Source organism: Loxodonta africana, chromosome 20, assembly GCF_030014295.1.
Source record: "Loxodonta africana isolate mLoxAfr1 chromosome 20, mLoxAfr1.hap2, whole genome shotgun sequence".
Classification (NCBI taxonomy): domain Eukaryota; kingdom Metazoa; phylum Chordata; class Mammalia; order Proboscidea; family Elephantidae; genus Loxodonta; species Loxodonta africana.
Genome location: NC_087361.1, coordinates 16,902,256 through 16,921,201, shown reverse-complemented (window position 1 = coordinate 16,921,201; position 18,946 = coordinate 16,902,256). Strand labels below are relative to the sequence as shown.

The window sequence follows — 18,946 nt, the reverse complement described above, 5'->3', positions numbered from 1 at the left end:
TTGTTAACCCAAACTTACATTGATTTTGCTTTGTGCCTTAATTATTAATATCAGTGATTTGGGCGACATACTCTGTTTTGACATATGTAAATATTATTCATGCATCTGAACTCTATATAAGTAGAAATTACTTTTTAATAGATAATAATGCTTGTTGAATATTTGAAAACAAATAAATGAAGGCTCCCTCAAACATAGAAAGGAAGAACTATTCTAGCAAATGAGGAAAAGGCAGAAGGGCATGGATTCGCTGGCAGATCCAAAAGGGTGAGAGTGAACAGCCTGTAGCTAGTGACTCTCCAAGGGGATGTGGGACTCGGCTCTTCCTCAAGTCTGAAACCACAATTTTATGCAGAACTAAAAAAAGTAGGAAGAAGTTAGCAAGAGGTGAGTTTTCTCAAGATCCATCAAGTATAAGACCCAGTAGTGGCAAACGGCAGAGAAAGACTAAAGAAATTGGTAAACATTTCACAATAAGATGGAAAATTTGAGATTGTTATTAATGCAAGATGAAGAACATTAGATGTAAGACTATTGTTAAAGAAAATTGAGTAATTCCTGCTTTAACTGACTTAAATTGTCTCCTTTTTTTTTTTTTTTCTTTTCTTTCTTGTAGAATGCCAGAGTCTCCTGGGGAAGTTTCTGAATACCCTTTGTTTGTCACAGTTGGTGACTGGCTGGATTCTATAAAGATGGGGCAATATAAGAATAACTTCATGGCAGCAGGGCTTACAACTTTTGACTTGATTTCAAGAATGGGCATCGAGTAAGTTAGTAGGTTTGTTACTCTATTTAGATGCTCTATTCAGGGGATTATAAATTCAAATGCTGTATCAGGAACACCACAGTTAATCTACCTTTCTTATGGCTGGTATGGCCGTTCCATGCCTTCTCTCACCGTTTCTGACTATTGTTTAGTGGAAGTTGGATGGACATTACACTTTTAACTATTATTCTTTGAAAGAATATATTTAATTCAAACAGCCTTTTAAAATATTTTTAATTGCCTTCTGAAATTACTCTCATTCACATCATAGAGTTTACATCAACATAGTTTTACCTGGACAAATTATTAACAACCCATGTATATCAACATTGCATAATCGATTCCTATTACCTTCATCAAATTAACACAACATCATCATGTCATTTCAGAGAGCCTTTGTACATCGTAATGGCCGGGCATTTTCCCACTGTTTCAAGGATTATCCTTGAACTTGTACTGCTTGAGTACAGTAGGAAACCCTGGTGGTGTAGTGGTTAAGTGCTATGGCTGTTAACCAAGGGGTCGGCGGTTTGAATCCACCAGGTGCTCCTTGGAAACCGTACCGGGCAGTTCTACTCTGTTCTATAAGGTTGCTATGAGTTGGAATCGACTCGACAGCAGTGGGTTTGGGTTGGTTTTTGAGTACAATAAAATACTGGACATAAATTTTAAAAACCAGATGCTGTAACTATTACATTGAGCCATAAGAAATTGCCGTTATTTTAAGTAATGGCAATTTTATACGGTTTAACATAATACAACGGCAGTGTTTTTTTTTTTTCAGGTTATTGAAAGACCATGAGAACTCAAAAGGAGTACACATTGTACTTTCAACCCTACATGCTCACCCTTTTCTTAATACTGTTGCAAATTTGTATAATTACCTAAATTATATCATCTTTAGGCCTATGAAATTTCTGAACATCACATAGGTACTTGGATTTGAAATTTTTCCTCATACCCTTAAATCTGAGATTCACTTGATGTGTTCTTTGGCACTTGGGAGAAGGAAAATGAACAAATCCTTGCTTTTCATTTATCTCTCTGCTTTAACTCTCATTTCACCAGCTATACTCTTTCTGGCAAATTCATAATACAAATCTGACATAGATATTTACAAGACCTAAATGTTCATTTTTTCCTCTCTCATCATTACTGACCTGATTTTCTGGTATTTATATTCACTTTCTCTGTCTCTCACTCTCTCTCTCTCTCAGTGACATTAGAAGAATTGGAGTCATACTCATTGGACACCAGAGACGAATAGTCAGCAGTATACAGACTTTACGTTTACACATGATGCACATACAGGAGAAAGGATTTCATGTATGAAAGTACTACAAGCACCTGTGTTTTGTGCCTCAGCGTTTCTAAAATGAAAGATATCCTCTATACTACCGTCTCCTGATTCTCCGAACATCATGTCAGAAACTGCTGTCTCCTCTTCAGACTATGGGTACACACCTTAGGTTTTGCTTCCAACCTGGATTTTAAAATCATCCTACATAGCTCCTCTCACAATTACCTGCAGATAAAACCGAAGCCCACTGCAGATTGTTGCTACAAGGTGGTAAATAACTCAGCATGGATGTGTAACTTTGCATTTGGGAAGTGCGCGATGACTTATCCAAAAGGATTTGGCCCACGCGTGGCTTCCTTAATGATGTATTTAGAGTTTGGTGGTAGATGAAAAAGATGGAAATTACTTTTCTGTCGTGTTTTGTGATCACGTAGCTTCCAAATTGACATTAAAAAAAAAATTTTTTTTTTTGATGACTACATTCAACTCCATGGGTTATATTGTTACTATATTTTATAATAGTTTGACTGGTGGTGCCTGATCTTGTTGGTATTATTTGCGGAAATGACCCAGGATTTCATGTAGTGAATCCTTGTCATCCGTGACTATGGAAGAAAATGGTTATCAGGGAAGGAGAGGGACAAAAAAAGTATTGTGCTTTTAAATCTTCTAAGGCTGGATTTGTCTTTTTTTTTTTTTTTTTAATTAAGTTGATAGTGTCCTAAATATTTCACAGTAAGTGGTAGTTTGGAGGCTTTTCACTTCTAATTTCTACTAACTATAGCCTATTTCTCTACTTCCTTATGAAAATCACCCCTGGAAAGATTAAGAGTGAGTCCAATGCTATAATGCCTTCCAAAGAGTGAGGCATGGAATAAACCCATGGCTGCTCCCTTGGTTCATCTTTACAAGTTTACGAAAGCAATTATCAAGGCACTGAGAAAATTAAGTGTTCTCAGTGGAATTACTTCGAGTAAAAATCTAAGATTATAGCCTTAGATTTAATGTAAAAAGATTAATTAATTTAATTAAAAGAATTTTATGATAGTTATACAGGGCCACAGGAAAATAAACGCATCTAGCTAATTTGTCTGATATTGGTGCAATTTGGGAGTTTAAGAATTTTTATGTTTTATTTAAAAAAAAAATAAGTTGCATGAACATGCTGAGGTGTTTTCCAAACCTTCCAAGAAACAAGTATGCCACTGCACACTCCAAAGGAAACAGATCCTACACATGAGCATATAGAAATAGTGAGGCAACCGGGGTCTGTAATACAATAGCATAAAAATGTGAATACAGCTGATGTGTGTTGTTGTCATCATCTTCTGCTTTTCAGAGGCTACAAAAACAAAGGAAAATTTATTTTTCAGTGAACTAAGCTGAGTCAGCTTATCAGAATACTGCTACCTTGTAGACTAATTCAATTATAAAATCCACTCCTTCCTGTGAAACTGAAAACAAACTAAAAAAAAAATGACTGTTGTGCTAAGTAGAAGAGTAGAGAGAATTCGTCAAGAAGGGAAAAAAGCACAGAGCAGGTTGTCTAAAGATGCTGATTTAATACATTGGTTTTTATTTGATCTAACAGATAAAAGTGCACTACCCACATTCCCAAATTCCTCCTACCTGATATTTTTTGGTGATTATGGTGTTCTCATTATTAAAGGAGCCTTACTTTCTCTTTTTTTTCCTTACTTTAAGATTTTGTTGATTTCTCTATTAGACTAGACTATTCTGATTGTTTTCTTTTGGTGATTTATCTCCCGGGTTTTCCTGCCACAGATAAATTTTTCTCACTTAAAAAAAAAAGTATAGAGCTAGAAGGAAGAGTCTTCACAAGTATTCCTTAAAATATACTAAAAAAAGAGAAAAAAAAAGTGGGAAATTCATCACTTTTTAAGTAAGCGTGTCAGAAATAGCTAGCAACATTTTCCAGCCATCACCTGCATGGCTATGCATCACTCATAGGCTATCTGCCATTTGCTTGATACATTTACAAAAATCTGGATTAATTTAGAGGAAATATAAAATTTCCATATGTATCTGTCTTCAGACATATATTATTAAATAGGAGCAGATATAAAACAGATTAAATTTATTAACCATATATATTTATTTTTATAATACAACAACAACAAAAAAAGGTATTTAGAAAATTAGGAATAGAATAATCATGGTCTTCCACAGGACTCTGTCAGCAACTTCTGTATACCTTGATGAAATAAATTTTTAGTGAAGTACTTAAAATTCTATGACATGGGCATTTAGTAATTGCAAGATTAAAGTTCTCTGTTAAGATTTTTTTTTTCTTAAAAAGTTCTGATGATCTTATTCTAGAGCTTGTTAATTTTTACCTTTTTTCCCCCTAACATCTTTCTCTAGTATTATAAACTGCCTTTCACTTTGTCTCTCACCCACATATCCTCTTTAAAATTCCTTTAAAACTACATTTCTATTTTTCTGAACAGTAAGCATGGTAATTTTAAGTGTAATTTTGAACCTAATCATAGTCAAAGCAAAACTGAATTATGTGTGCAAAATTAAACAGAAACATTAAAAAATAAGGCTATCTATTTCTTTACTGCCTACCAATCACAAACCCCATGATATTTACAGTTAAATTGCCAAACTCATTTGGAAATTTTACACAAAACATTTTGAGATTTATCAGTGCACATAATTCAGTAATCAAAACTGTTCAATATGCATAAGCATAGAACTTAATTATAGAAAGAAAATGAACAACCTCCATAAATCACAAGCCTTTGGAAATAATCTTTGTTAACTAAAATATGCATATACATTCATGTCCCTGCTTTATTTTAAATTTCTTAATCTGTACTATTGAGGATTTTTTGGATTTTGAAAATCAGACAGTTGAAGAAAACCATTTTCATTTTCTTTTCTGGATGGTCAATTTCCAGTCTATAGACAACTTACTGTCTCATTGTATTGGGAATATTTGGGGAAAAAATGTAAAAACAATGCACAATCAAGGAGAGAGATGAGATATGCAGGTTGTTAAACCAAAAAACATTTTTAAATAGCAATGAGAAATTGCAAAACTCTTGGTTTAACAACAATCGAGAATTACTAAACTTTTGGTAAATAAATATGAATGTCATAATCAAAAAGATTTATCTTATTTCACTCTGTTTTACACTTTAAAATCTATCCAACTATGTAGCCTGAATAAAACAGCCTCCCAGCTACAGCTTCAAGGTCTGTCTCAGCCCTTGAATGGAAAACAGATCCATATCCTATCCTTAAAAAGCAAAGTCTTTACAGAAAGTCTTCTGAAGAGGTCGTGAAGGATGAATTAGATTATATATAACCAAACCACGTTTCCGAAAAGTCCATTTTGACTTCTTTCCATCCCAAATTTCTGCTCTGTAAGAGGAGCCCTGTCAGCACAGTGGCTATAAGCACTCGCCTGCTAACTGAAAGGTCAGTGGTTCCAACCCACCAACTGCTCTGTGGGACAAAGACGTGGCAGTCTGCTTTTGTAAATGTCATAGCCTTGGAAACCTTATGGGGCAGTTCTACTCTATCCTGCAGGGCCGCTAGGAGTCGGAATCAACTCCATGGTAATGGGTTTGTCTTTTTGGGTTAAGGTAAACAGACACATCTCTTATCTCAAAATTCTCACCTATAGGGGGTTTCTTTTTTCTATTCCTTGATTAAAATTTCTAAAACTTCCTTCCTCAGCCCTATCCTTCTCTCTTATCACCCCATCCTCCCTCTCATCCTTTCTCAGCTTCTGCCACTCCACCCTTCCTCCCTATCAACACAACAAAGGTAGCACAGAAAATCTCCTTAGAAGATCTTATATATATCCTTAGAAGAGGCTGAAGGTGGAGGGAAGAAGGGTAGGTTGCAAAAGCTATATTTCAGTATCTTTGGCCCCCTCACATAAGTGGGAACATATATACTCACGGAGAGTATGCATTTTGCTTTAACTGAAAATTAAGTACTTTGGAAGGTAATTTTGAAATGAATGATGATGATCCTTTTTTATAGCTTTAGCTAAAGAAGTTTATTATTAATTTAAAAGAAATTAATATTTTAAGATTCAAAACCAGTTATTATAAGCTCACAGCTGGTGTCTATGTCTGGATATAACAAAGAGATTAGAAGCAGAGGCATCACTTAGCATGATCACCTTAACTTTTCCAAGCTCAAATTCCATGAAGTAAACAGAACAAACTTATAGTACTTCATGCTCAATCCAAAAATACTGTAATTCTTTCTATATGCAGACTCTATAAGGTAGAGGAGTACACTGGCTGAAATTGGTAGTACTCTTCCATCAGGACTCCATGCACTGAAATCAACTAATTTTTTGTCTTTGTGGTCAACGTTTCCAACAAGCTTTCAATCTTCATAATGCTCAGTGTAAACGTCATTCAGTTCACTGTAACAAACATCTATGGAGAACTTACTCTACGCTTAAATTTGTTTAAGAAAAAGATAGTTTGACTTTACTTCCCTTCCCTTCCCTTCCCTTCCTGTGTCTCTCAAGCTTAAACTGTAGAGGTGAGAGCCTGTTTGCTGTGGTTGCCATGTCACTAGGGTTTGGCTGTTTCCAAAGAACAAAACAACAAATAACTAAACACTTGTGCAATGCAAATTGTATTTGCAATTCCCTACAGAAAAATTCTGATAGATTCCTCCCCCTCTGGCAGAAGAAAACACTCTTGTTGGGTGCTCTGAGACAATCTCACCATACTTCTCGTGAGTCACAGATTGTTTTTCCCCAGTGGCAAGCTTTTCAGTTCATGTCTGGACTCACTACCTCAAAGGTGCCTCCACATAGCAAACAACTGCCTTTGTTCAAAAATACTTCTGGAGTCATCTCTTGCCCAAGCCAATTCACTGGTTCCAGTAAATAGAGTAAGTATGAAACTGTAATTGTTGCATAAAATCCTTTCAAACTCAATACTAAAGTTAACAAGGGAAAGGATTAGTAATCATGACTAGATCTAACACATTTCTAAGTGAAATAAGAAAAATAGTATATTGCAAAGAGTTAAGTGCACTACTTTTTTTTTTTCTTTTTCTTTTTCTTACTCTTTTCTTAAAAATCCAAGTATTAGGCGAGTGTTTCAAAGATTTCTTAGGATAAAAACTACATTTTTTTATGTTATAAAGGGATGTGACCTAATATGTATGTCTTCTGGGGAAAAAAAAAAGATCCAGAAGATATAGATCATCAAAATGTAGTTTTAACTAATCTTCTTTCTTCTAATAATTATATTTAAATTAATGATGATTTATAGGAAATGTATAAAAAGAATATTTACAACTTAAGTGCAAGGTTTGGGTTCTTTGCTCTTAAATCAAAAGAGTTTTGTTTGTTTTGAGATTTTAGGGTAGATTTGAAATAGTTTACTTTCAGCTTATCAGAGTAAATTCAAAATCACTGTACTTAAAAATGAAATGAAAATTTAAAAGAAAACTTCTGCTAACTTTTCTATTAATCACCCTTATTGTTAAGGGTGGCAAAGCACTACTAAGTGAATAAACTTCACCTTTAAAAAAAATAAATCTGGCAAATGTAAAGTTTTGTGTATCCCTTAATGATGCGAAGTCACCTCCATTTTATTATATTTGCACTTTCCCAATGACAGCAAGATTCCTTTCTAAATAAAACAAAGCAAAGGAAGGTCCTTGCTTGAATTTCTACACTGGCTAATCCTAGTGTGAAATCGCTAATCATTAAGAGAATTTTTATTTTGTTTCATTAAAAGAGAAAATCTCCAAGAATTCCACTACCCTAAAAAAAAAAAAAAAAAAAAAACCCAGTGCTCTAAAAAACCTAATTCATCCTTAAGAATGACAAAGACATTAAAAAAAAAAAAAATTACCTGATAGATGAGGATGAAAGATTGTCTTAAATGTAATATGAAGATGTGGTTTCTGCTTTTCTTTAGAAAACAAAGTACAAATTAATAATATAATTGTTGGTGGAGTTATAAATTAGAAAAGTATCAGAATTAGTGAAGATCCTTTATCAAGTAAAACTCCATCTGTATCCATATTTCTCCATTATTTTAACCTCTGTTTGTCTTTCATTTATCATAATAAACTCACTTTTCTTTAAGATAATGCATTATCAACTTAAATAGGAAATCAGAACAACTGAAATATGGCTTTAGGGTGTATGTAAAATAATAAAAGAAGGACAGCCCTATTTCAAAATTCCTATCTAGTTAACACCAGAGTCTCCATTTCATTATTCTTCATTTAAGGGAGAACTATCTTTATCCTTAAATATATTATCATAAAGAAAACTCCAAGGACAAAGAATCTTCATTTTTCATGTAATTAATTCAAATTTTAAGTTTTTTTTTAAGAAAATAGATGGAATAAAAGTTGAATGAATAAAAGTTTACTTAGCGAAAGTATCTGGGGATCTTAGACACCAGTAACTTTGAAGATAAATGTCTTTTTTTTTTTCATTTAATTAAATATGAGTTTATAGGACAAGTAGTATTGATGTGAGCAGTCCTATACGAGTTTTTGCTACATTTATTTATCATCGTTCTTCAAAAAGACTTAATCTTCCTCTGTTCTAGAAAGGTTTGGTATCATGAATAAACAATACACTTTCAAGATTTTTTCCTAATTTAAAATGTCCTCTTCCGCTATTACAATAAAGTCTCTGCTCTACATTTAATAATTTATGAAAAGAAATGTATATATTTATGTAGAAATTGTTGTTAGATTTTCACTTAAACACATCTTCACTCAATCACAGAGAAGCCTGAATATAAATAGTCCTATTAGTTCATTTTTCACCAGAATATAATTCTATTAGTTCATTTTTCACACAAAGTAGTATTTTTTTGCTGTCTTCAGAATTCTTATCTACCCAACAATATCATTATCAAAGTTGTAATAAAGTATTTTTTAACTGCACATGCTTTATTTATTGCCATTTATTATTTTTGTTTTAAAACAAATCTAAAGATTGTAGTCTTTAGAAGCTCTATCATAAAATCAGTGGTGACTCATTCGCTAACAAACTTGTAACTGAACAAGCTATTTTTTCTGTGAATGCAATTGATTTGAGCACTGTTATATCTAACCTGCTTAAAATCACTAGTAGTTTATTATTAGATATATTATTGCAATATCCTCAGAAGTATCTTTAAAATAATATGGAATTTCATGGACAATATTATAATAAACAGTGGTTGAGGCTTTCCAAAATTTCTACACTACATGAAAAATAAGATTTAATGTGTATAAATATTTATTTCTCATTGGAGTTTTGAATTTTCTTTAATGTGATCTCTGTTTTTACATGCCATATATATGTAGTCAAAGAAAATTATGTGATTATATTAATATATTTATACTATGCAAAAATGTCATATACAGATACGGAGCTTGGATATAATTTTAGATTTTTTAGACCTCTAAGAGGGAAAAAAGTCAGAATGTGAAATAGAAGTTTTTATTTGTTTGTTTGTTTTGTTTGCTGGGGCACAAGACCTGAGCAATACTAACAACTATGAGTAACACTTGATTGTAAATATTATTGTATGTGCTTGATTTCTGATACATTATTAATCATTTTGTTAACCACACTCAAACTTAGGTTGTGTCATTGAAAATTTTAATATCTACAGAATATAAATGCCTTTCAGAAACTTTTCATAAACTATAAAAAAAAAAAAAAGCTAGGTTTAATATTGTATACAGTCCAAACTTTAACAGCTTAATTTTGAGTTTTGAAGGAATAACTGTTAACAGCCTAAAATGTTAGTTATGTTATACCTGCTCTAATAACCTCATTTTTGAAAAATCAAAGCTGGAGCATGAATGTAGAACATGTTAACAGGCCAAGTTCCACTAATGTTGGGGAAAAGATAAAAAAGTAATACAAAGAGAAGTTTGTGTTAAAATTATTACCTCACTTTTAAAAAATAAAAATACTATTAGAAAAAAGTAAGTGAAGATTATATTATGTTATTCTTATTGGTAATTTTGAAACAAAAATGCATTTTGAGAATAGGAATCTCTAGTGTAAGTTCAAAAATATTTGTTAAAATATATGTTGGTAACATAAAATTAGAAAGAAATCTTATCAAAGTATCAAAATATATTTTTATATGTTTATTTTCTTCAGAGTTCCCAATATCCCTCTGAAGAAGCAAAACATCCCCTTTTTCACCTTACAACCTTGAACACTCTACTATTAAATACAGTGGTTAGGCATTCATAGTTGAAAAAAAAAAAAAGACTTGTCCAGTCAATGCCTCCTTTAACTTCTTTACACTTTGGGAAACATTTTTGCTGGTCCAAAAATGTATAATTCCTAAATTTTAAAGTCAGTATATATATACTGATTTATTTAAATATACAGTTATTCATATGTACATTCATTCATTCATCTGTTCATTAAAAACTACCATGTACTAGTGTCCTATTCTAAACCCTGAGGATACAGGGTGACCAAGGCAAGCAAAGTCCCTGTCTCATGAATTGATCTTCTAATAGTGAAGATACACAATAAAGAATGATAAGCTTCCTGCTGATAATTACATTAGTAATGTTGCAGAGCATGGCGGTGGTTTCTTTAAATTTAGGGAAATCTTCTCTGAGGACTTGACACTTAAACTAAGATCTGAAAAAAGGAGGAGACAGACAAGAGACGATCTAGAGGAAGAGATTCTGGGCAGAGGGAATAAGTGGTTAATGTATACGAGTTTAGAATATTTGAGGATAGAGAGAACAGTATAGTTGGTACACGGTGGATGAAGCGAGGAGTGGCAAGAAGGAGACGAGATCAGAGAATATTTATGAGGCTACCACTGTAGTTCAAACAAAACATGGTGGTTTTTATTAGGGTGGAAGTTATGAAGATGGGGAGAACTGAACGGATTTTGGAAAATGTTTGAAGACAGGGCTTGCTAATGGATGGGTATGAGGAATGAAAAGAAAAATGAAGGAATAATTCTACATTTTAGGAATGAGCAACTGAGTCAATGGTGGTGGAAGAAAAGCAAGTTTAGAGGAAAAATCTAGAGTTTCTTTTTAGCCATGTAATGTCTGAGATGTCCATTAGATATTCAAATGGAGATATCGAGTATATTGTTGCTTATGAGAGTTCTGAGGAGCAATCATAGCTGGAAATCAAGATTTAGGAGTCAACTGTATTTATACAACCGTATATTCACTGTTTTTAAAGTTTTGAAATCCCTAGAAGGCTGTAGAGAGAGAAGTAGATTCAAGACTGAGTTCCAGGGCATTCCAACATTTAGAAGTTAGGGAGAACTTCAGATGCCTGCAGAGGAAACTGAGGAGTGTAAGGTAAGGTAGAGAAGAAAAGAGATGCTCTTGGTCAATTAAATGCTTTTAAGAAGTCAAGTTTACAATAAAGAAATGACCATTGGATTTGGCAACATGGAAGTTATTGATAGCCTTGAAAAAGTTAGTCTCTATGAAGTAATAAAGTCAAAGTCTGATTTAAGTGGATTAAGGAGATGCGCAAGGAAAGAAGGTAGGATCAGTATCTATAAACAAATCTTCCAAGACATTTTACTGTGAAGGCAGCAAGAGTGATAGGGCAGTAGCTGGACGGAGATGTGGGATCAAGAGGGTTTTTCTTTTCTTTTCTTTAGATGATACTGGAGCATATTTATATACTCAGAGAATGATCTGGAAAGCCTGGTGGCATAGTGGTTAAGTGTTACAGCTGCTAGCCAAAAGTGCAGCAGTTCGAATCCACCAGATGCTCCTTGGAAACTCTCTGGGGCAGTTCTACTCTGTCCTATAGGGTCACTATGAGTTGGAATCAACACCAACGGGTTTGGTTTTGGTTTTGGTTTTTGGTTTTTGGTTATGAGAATGATCTGGCAGAAAAGGGAAAACTGATTATGCACAAGAGAAGATAATTATAGTAGGAAAGGCCTTGAAAAGTAGGTAGAGGTGTTAGAATACAGAGCATTAAGTTGTTGTTGTTGTGGTTGTTGCTGTGGTTGTTGTTGTTGTTAGGTGCCATCAAGTCAGTTCCGACTCATAGCGACCCTATGCACAACAGAACGAATCACTGCCTGGTCCTGTGCTATCCTTACAATCGTTGTTATGCTTGAGCTCATTGTTGCAGCCACTGTGTCCATCCACCTTGTTGAGGGTCTTCCTCTTTTCCGCTGACCCTGTACTCTGCCAAGCATGATGTCCTTCTCCAGGGACTCATCCTTCCTGACAACATGTCCAAAGTATGTAAGATGCAGTCTTGCCATCCTTGCCTCTAAGGAGCATTCTGGTCACACTTCATCCAAGACAGATTTGTTCGTTCTTTTGCCAGTCCATGGTATATTCAATATTCTTCGCCAACACCACAATTCAAAGGCGTCAACTCTTCTTTGGTCTTCCTTAATCACTGTCCAGCTTTCACATGCATATGATGTGATTGAAAATACCATGGCTTGGGTCAGGTGCACCTTAGTCTTCAGGGTGACATCCTGGCTGTTCAACACTTTGAAGAGGTCCTTTTTGCAGCAGATTTGCCCAATGAGATGCGTCTTTTGATTTCTTGACTGCTGCTTCCATGGCTGTTGATTGTGGATCCAAGTAAAATGAAATCCTTGACAACTTCAATGTTTTCTCCATTTATCATGATGTTGCTCATCGGTCCAGTTGTGAGGATTTTTGTTTTCTTTATGTTGAGGTGTAATCCATACTGAAGGCTGTGGTCTTTGGTCTTCATTAGTAAGTGCTTCAAGTCCTCTTCACTTTCAGCAAGAAAGGTTGTGTCATCAGCATAACACAGGTGGTTAATGAGTCTTCCTCCAATCCTGATGCCCCGTTCTTCTTCATATAGTTCAGCTTCTTGTATTATTTGTTTAGCATACAGATTAAATAGGTATGGTGAAAGAATATAACCCTGATGCACACCTTTCCTGGCTTTAAACCAATCAGTATCCCCTTGTTCTATCCGAAAAACTGCCTCTTAATCCATGTAAAGGTTCCTCATGAGAGCATTAAGTAGAGAGGTTAATTTTTGACAGATGCAGGGACACAGAACTCCGCAGAACTCCAATAGGAAAGAAGGCAATATGTAATATGCAGATAGGTGGGTAGTTTTGCAGTAGAAATATACAGGTGTTACTGTGTAAGTAGTTTTATTTTACCAAGAATTAGATAAAAGTCAATATGAGGGGATGGGGATGGAATATAGGTTGGAAGAAAAAGTTGGAAATAGTTGGAGAGTAGGAAAGTGAATATATATATTCAATAGGTATTTACATGAGTATAGTAAGTAATAGGAAAGAAAACTATTGTATAAAAGGTTTAAAAGACATCTTTACTAAATATTTTTGAGTTGAATTATTTGGAAGACCTGATACTTTGAATTCTGTGCTTTCCAAGGACTGACAAAAGTCCTCTTCTCCATAACATAGAGATTAAGTGAGGATTTCTCACTACCACAAATATTTCTCATGTTTTCTTTTCATACTTATTTTTGCCTATTACAGGGGAAAAAAGGCAGAAACATTTTGTAGCTATTTTGTTATCATTCAAAGCATATGAAAATTAAAATTAGCTTAATCCTGAACGATGTGTTTTATATACTCAAGCTGTCAGTTTTCTCAAAACACTGTTTTGGAGAATTTCCAGCCCCCATCTGAATTGGGGGGAAAAAAAAAAGACAAACAAGCTCTAATTGTTCAGTAAAACAATTCTTTTGTTTTCTTAGAAAAAACATCAATACCTTCTGTCATTTAGAAGGAACCCATGGGCAATGTGGTCATTTTGTTCCTTGTGGCCCTCCCTATCCTATACAACAAATGTGATCCTTTTAATTGTGCTTGGTGCTTTATATGGAAACCCTGGTGGCATAGTGGTTAAGTGCTAAGGCTGCTAACCAAAGGGTCACCGGTTCAAATCTGCCAGGCGCTCACTGGAAACTCTATGGGGCAGTTCTACTCTGTCCTGTAGGGTTGCTATGAGTTGGAATCGACTCGACAGCACTGGGTTTGGTTTTTTTTTGTTTGTTTGGTGCTTTGTTTCAGGATAGACTATGTCATTCAATTGTGGGGATTTTAAAATGCATATTTATTCTTTGGGTTTGTTGTGAAATTAAAAAAAATTAGATTGTGAATAATGGAAGAAGATTGCTCTCCATTTTTCTGCTGTTCTAGCATAGCCATAAAATATAAAAATAGATGTGTACATATAAATATGTATATGATTAAACACTTGATTTAAATGGCCATGTCAAATTTTAAATGGTAGATGACATCAACAGTTGCAGTGTATTCAAAATAACAGTCATAAACATCTTTGTAGCACAAATCCTAAAATTTATTAATACTAAAGAGACCATTTATATAAAAATACCTAGATAACACTTGTCTAGGTTGAGCTATTTAATTCCTCATAGAGCTATATTTGACTTATGAAAAACTGCAGCTGAAAATATTTTCTTTCCTATAAATATGAATATGATTTTTAGAAAGTATCTCTTTGTAGCTCGTCATAAGCTATTTACCATTAATTATGGACTTGGCACTGTACCCATTTACTCTTGCAAGAAGGGGAAAGATCTCAGTTTAGTAGAATAAGGAAGTGCAGCACTGTATTATTTTTTCTTTTTGGTATTGCATCACTATTTAGAGCTTCAATATATGCCTTCCACTCAGGTTCCTTACAAGCCTAGGTTCTCTTTTCTTGTTGTAATCACAACATGGTAGAGAGATAAACACAGTAAAAGGGTGTTAACAATCCAACCGCAATCCTACCTATTACCTACTTTACTATAGCAATGAAGCTGTCCAGATTTACTCGAAGGTACTTCTGTTTTTATCTTATAAAAACCTACTATAATATTATGATGTTCCATGTAAATTTTCATGTGCTGGCATGCATACAAGTTAATAGTGTTATAGAATGCTCAGCTCTCAACATGAGGGATTGTTTATGGTGAATTGCATTACATGTGTCATCTATTTGCTGGAAAAAAAAATATGGTGTTTAGCAAAACTACCTGCTGAGCAACATAATAAGATTTTTGTACAAAGTACAAATTACTAATTATTGTATTTTATTTTTCTATGATTTCATAAGAGGCATTATCAGGGTCTTACAGATGGAGTAAGCCTGTTTATTAAAATATCTATTAGCGAATAAATGTTAACTGTTCTGGTGGTTGAATTTGTGACTTTTTTGTATCCTTGTATGAATGCATATTCATTTTTTAGTCTATTAAATCTAGAGGCATGTTCTTTAACTACTTTAGCAATTCTGAATCCTGAATCCTAGCTGTAATTTTTCAAGATAATTAATGTCATCAAGGTCAAGAGCTCTGCATTTCATTCCTTAGCATTCTGTGTAATTTTAAATGCACTGCTTATAACACATCCATACTCTGGCCAACAATCCACACAAATCTCTATAAATCACTGGGACGGCATTTTTTTGTCATGATTTTATATAGGCAAAATGTTTTATGAGATTCAAGTGAATTATATGGTTCATTTCAGACTTTGTACTGTACACAAAATGCAGATGACCAAAAACGACACCTATAACATCCAACTGTTCAAACACAGCTTAGGCCATCATTCCAAAAACCTTGAGTAAATTATAAATTGGGAATTTTCTATATTATTTTTAAAGTTTCCTTTTGACCATAAGAAAATACATAAAAAGTATCCTGATTAATCAGAATAGTGCTGCATTTGTCTTATCTCACTCTTACTTCATTTATAATTCCACTAGGTTTCCAAAAGCCAATATGAAATTAAAACTGGTAGTACTCAAAACCCTCTTCTCTTACACAGGGATCCTAAGTAGTCTTAGGAAACTCACATACTATTTTAAAGTTTGTCATTTTCATAATAAAATGAAGAGAGCCAAACTAACTTCTTAAATGACCTGGAGCAAGTTTTATGCTGAGTGTATTCTTGAGGGCAGTTTTCAGTAGGCAAAGCACCCAAACAGCAGATTCAACAATATGAAATATTGTTTTTTTTCTTTTTCTAAATTCTATATATTTTGTTACTGTTGTTGAGAATATACACAGCAAAACACACACCAGTTCTACAGTTTCTACATGTACTATCTAGTGACACTGATTACGTTCTTCCAGTTATACAACCGTTCTCACCCTCCTTTTCTGAGTTGTTCCTCCCCTATTAACATAAACTCACTGACCACCCCCCCCAAGGTTCCAATATAATCTTTCAAGTTGCTGTTATCAATTTGGTCCCATACAGATAGTTCTTAGAAGACCATAGTGTTCAAGATAGACTTTTTTTTTTTTTACTAGGTAAGCTAAACTATTGCTTAGTTTAAGAAGACTTCAGGAGATATTTTTGGTTTAAGTTTTTAAGACTATCTCAAGGCAATAGTTTCAGGGGCTCATCCACCCTCTATGGCTCCAGAAAGTCTAGAGTCCATGAGAATTTTAAATTCTGTCTGCATTTTCCCCCTTCTGATCAGGATTCTTCTATGGACTCTTTGATCAAAATATTCAGTAATGGTAGCCGGGCACCATCCAGTTCTTCTGGTCTTATAGAAAAGGAAGCAGTTTTCCATGGAGACAATTAGCCACACATTCCATACCCTCCTCCTTCCTGACTCCTTCTTCCTCTGTTGTTCCTGGGGACTAGAGACCAATTGTTGTGCCTTGGATGTCCACCTGCAAGCTTTTAAGACCCCAGGCACTATGCAATGAACTAGGAGATAGAAGAGAAGCACTAAACACGTAATTAGGCCAATTTACAGAGATCTCCCAGGAAACCAAGACCTAAACCTCCAAACCAAGGAACCAAATCCCATGAGGTGTTTGGTTATACATAAGCAGCCTCAGCAGCTACTGTAAGGTTGACATTTTCAAGGCTGACATTTTCTAGAATGTCATCTCTAATAATAATATTATCACATTATCACAATCTCATCTCTAATAATAATAATATGGAAAATAAAAGTCATTGCATCAATTGTACTTATCTGTTCACTTAACTAATTTTCTTTTGTAAAAAAACCTGTGTATCATCCAAATTCCAATGACATTCTCTAATGAGATGGAGAAATAATTCACCAACTTCATACGGAAGGGAAAGAGGCCCCTGATAAGTAAGGCATTACTGAAAAAGGAGAACAAAGTGGGAGGCCTTACTCTACCTGATTTTAGAACCTGTTATACCTCCACAGTAGTCCAAACAGCCTGGTACTGGTATAACAACAGATACATAGACCAATGGAACAGAATTGAGAATCCAGACATAAATCCATTTACAAATGAGCAGTTGATATTTGACAAAGGCCTCAAAACAATTAAATGGGGAAAAAACAGTCTTTTTAGCAAATGGTGCTGGCATAACTAGATATCCACCAGCAAAAAAATGAAACAAGACCCACATCTCACTCCATGCACAAAAACGAGATCAAAATAGACCACAAAGACCTAAGTATAAAATCTAAAACGATAAAGATCCTGGAAGAAAAAATAGGGACAACATTAGGAGCCCTAATACATGGCATAAACAGTATATAAAACATTACTAACAGTACAGAAGAAAAACTAGATAACTGGGAGCTCCTAAAAAATCAAACACCGATGCTCATCCAAAGATTTCACCAAAAGAGTAAAAATATTACCTACAGATTGGGAAAAAGTTTTTAGCTATGGCATTTCCAATCAGCACCTGATCTCTAAAATCTACATGATACTGCAAAAACTCAACTACAGAAAGACAAATAACCCAATTAAAAAAATGGGCAAAAGATGTGAACAGACACTTCACTAAAGAAGACATTCAGGTAGCTAAGGAAATGCTCACAATCATTAGCCATTCCCAGAACCAGAAAGAAATGCAAATCAAAGCTGCAATGAGATTTCTTCTCACTCCAACAAGGCTGGCATTAATCCAAAAAACACAAAACAATAAATGTTGAAGAGGCTGTAGAGAGACTGGAACACTTATACATTGCTGGTGGGAATGTAAAATGGTACAACCACTTTGGAAATCAATTTGGTGCTTCCTTAAAAAGCTAGAAATAGAGCCATCATACTATCTAGAAATCCCACTCCTTGGAATATATCCTAGAAAAATAAGAGCCTTTACATGAACAGATATATGCACACCCATGTTCATTGTAGCACTGTTTACAGTAGCAAAAAGATGGAAGCAACCAAGGTGCCCATCAACGGATGAATGGATAAATAAATTATGGTATATTCACACAATGGAATACTACTTATTGAAAAAGAACAGTGATGAATCTGTGAACCATTTCGTAACATGGAGGAATCTGGAAGGCATTATGCTGAGTCAGATGCAAAAGGACAAACATTGTGTAAGACCACTATTATGAGAACTAGAGAAATAGTTTAAACAGAGAAGAAAATATTCTTTGATGGTTACAAGAGGCAGGAGGGAGGTAGGCTGGGAGAGGGGTATTCACTAACTAGATAGTAGATAGGAACTACTTTAGGTGACGAGAAAGACAACACGCAATACGGGGGGGTCAGCACAACTGGACTAAACCAAAAGCAAAGAAGCTTCCTGAATGAACTAAATGCTTCGAAGGCCAGTGTAGCAAGGGCAGGGGTTTTGGGACCATGGTTTCAGGGGACATCTAAGTCAACTGGCATAACAAAATCTATTAAGAAAACATTCTGCATCCCACTTTGGAGAGTGGTGTCTGGGGTCTTAAACGCAAGCAAGCAGCCAACTAAGATGCATCAATTGGTCTCAAACCATCTGTATCAAAGGAGAATGAAGAACACCAAGGATACAAGGTAATTACGAGCCCAAGAGACAGAAAGGGCCACATAAGCTAGAGACTTCATCAGCCTAAGACCAGAAGAGCTAGATGGTGCCTGGCTACAACCGATGACTGCCTGACAGGGAACA

General features: G+C 34.5%; 1 protein-coding gene and 1 long non-coding RNA gene across 3 annotated transcripts in view; one reads left to right on the top strand and one right to left on the bottom strand.

Annotated features, from left to right (window-relative positions):
• Positions 1-2,196, top strand: part of EPHA6 (EPH receptor A6) — a 1,103,076-nt gene extending 1,100,880 nt beyond the window's left edge. The window contains 2 exon segments of the mRNA XM_003410340.3: positions 617-766; positions 1,984-2,196. Of these exon segments, the coding sequence (XP_003410388.1) occupies positions 617-766; positions 1,984-2,098 (265 nt within the window). The 3' untranslated portion in view covers positions 2,099-2,196.
• LOC111750668 (uncharacterized) overlaps positions 1-18,946 on the bottom strand; it is a 74,719-nt gene that overhangs the window by 53,356 nt on the left and 2,417 nt on the right. The gene's annotated exons all lie outside the window — the stretch shown is intronic.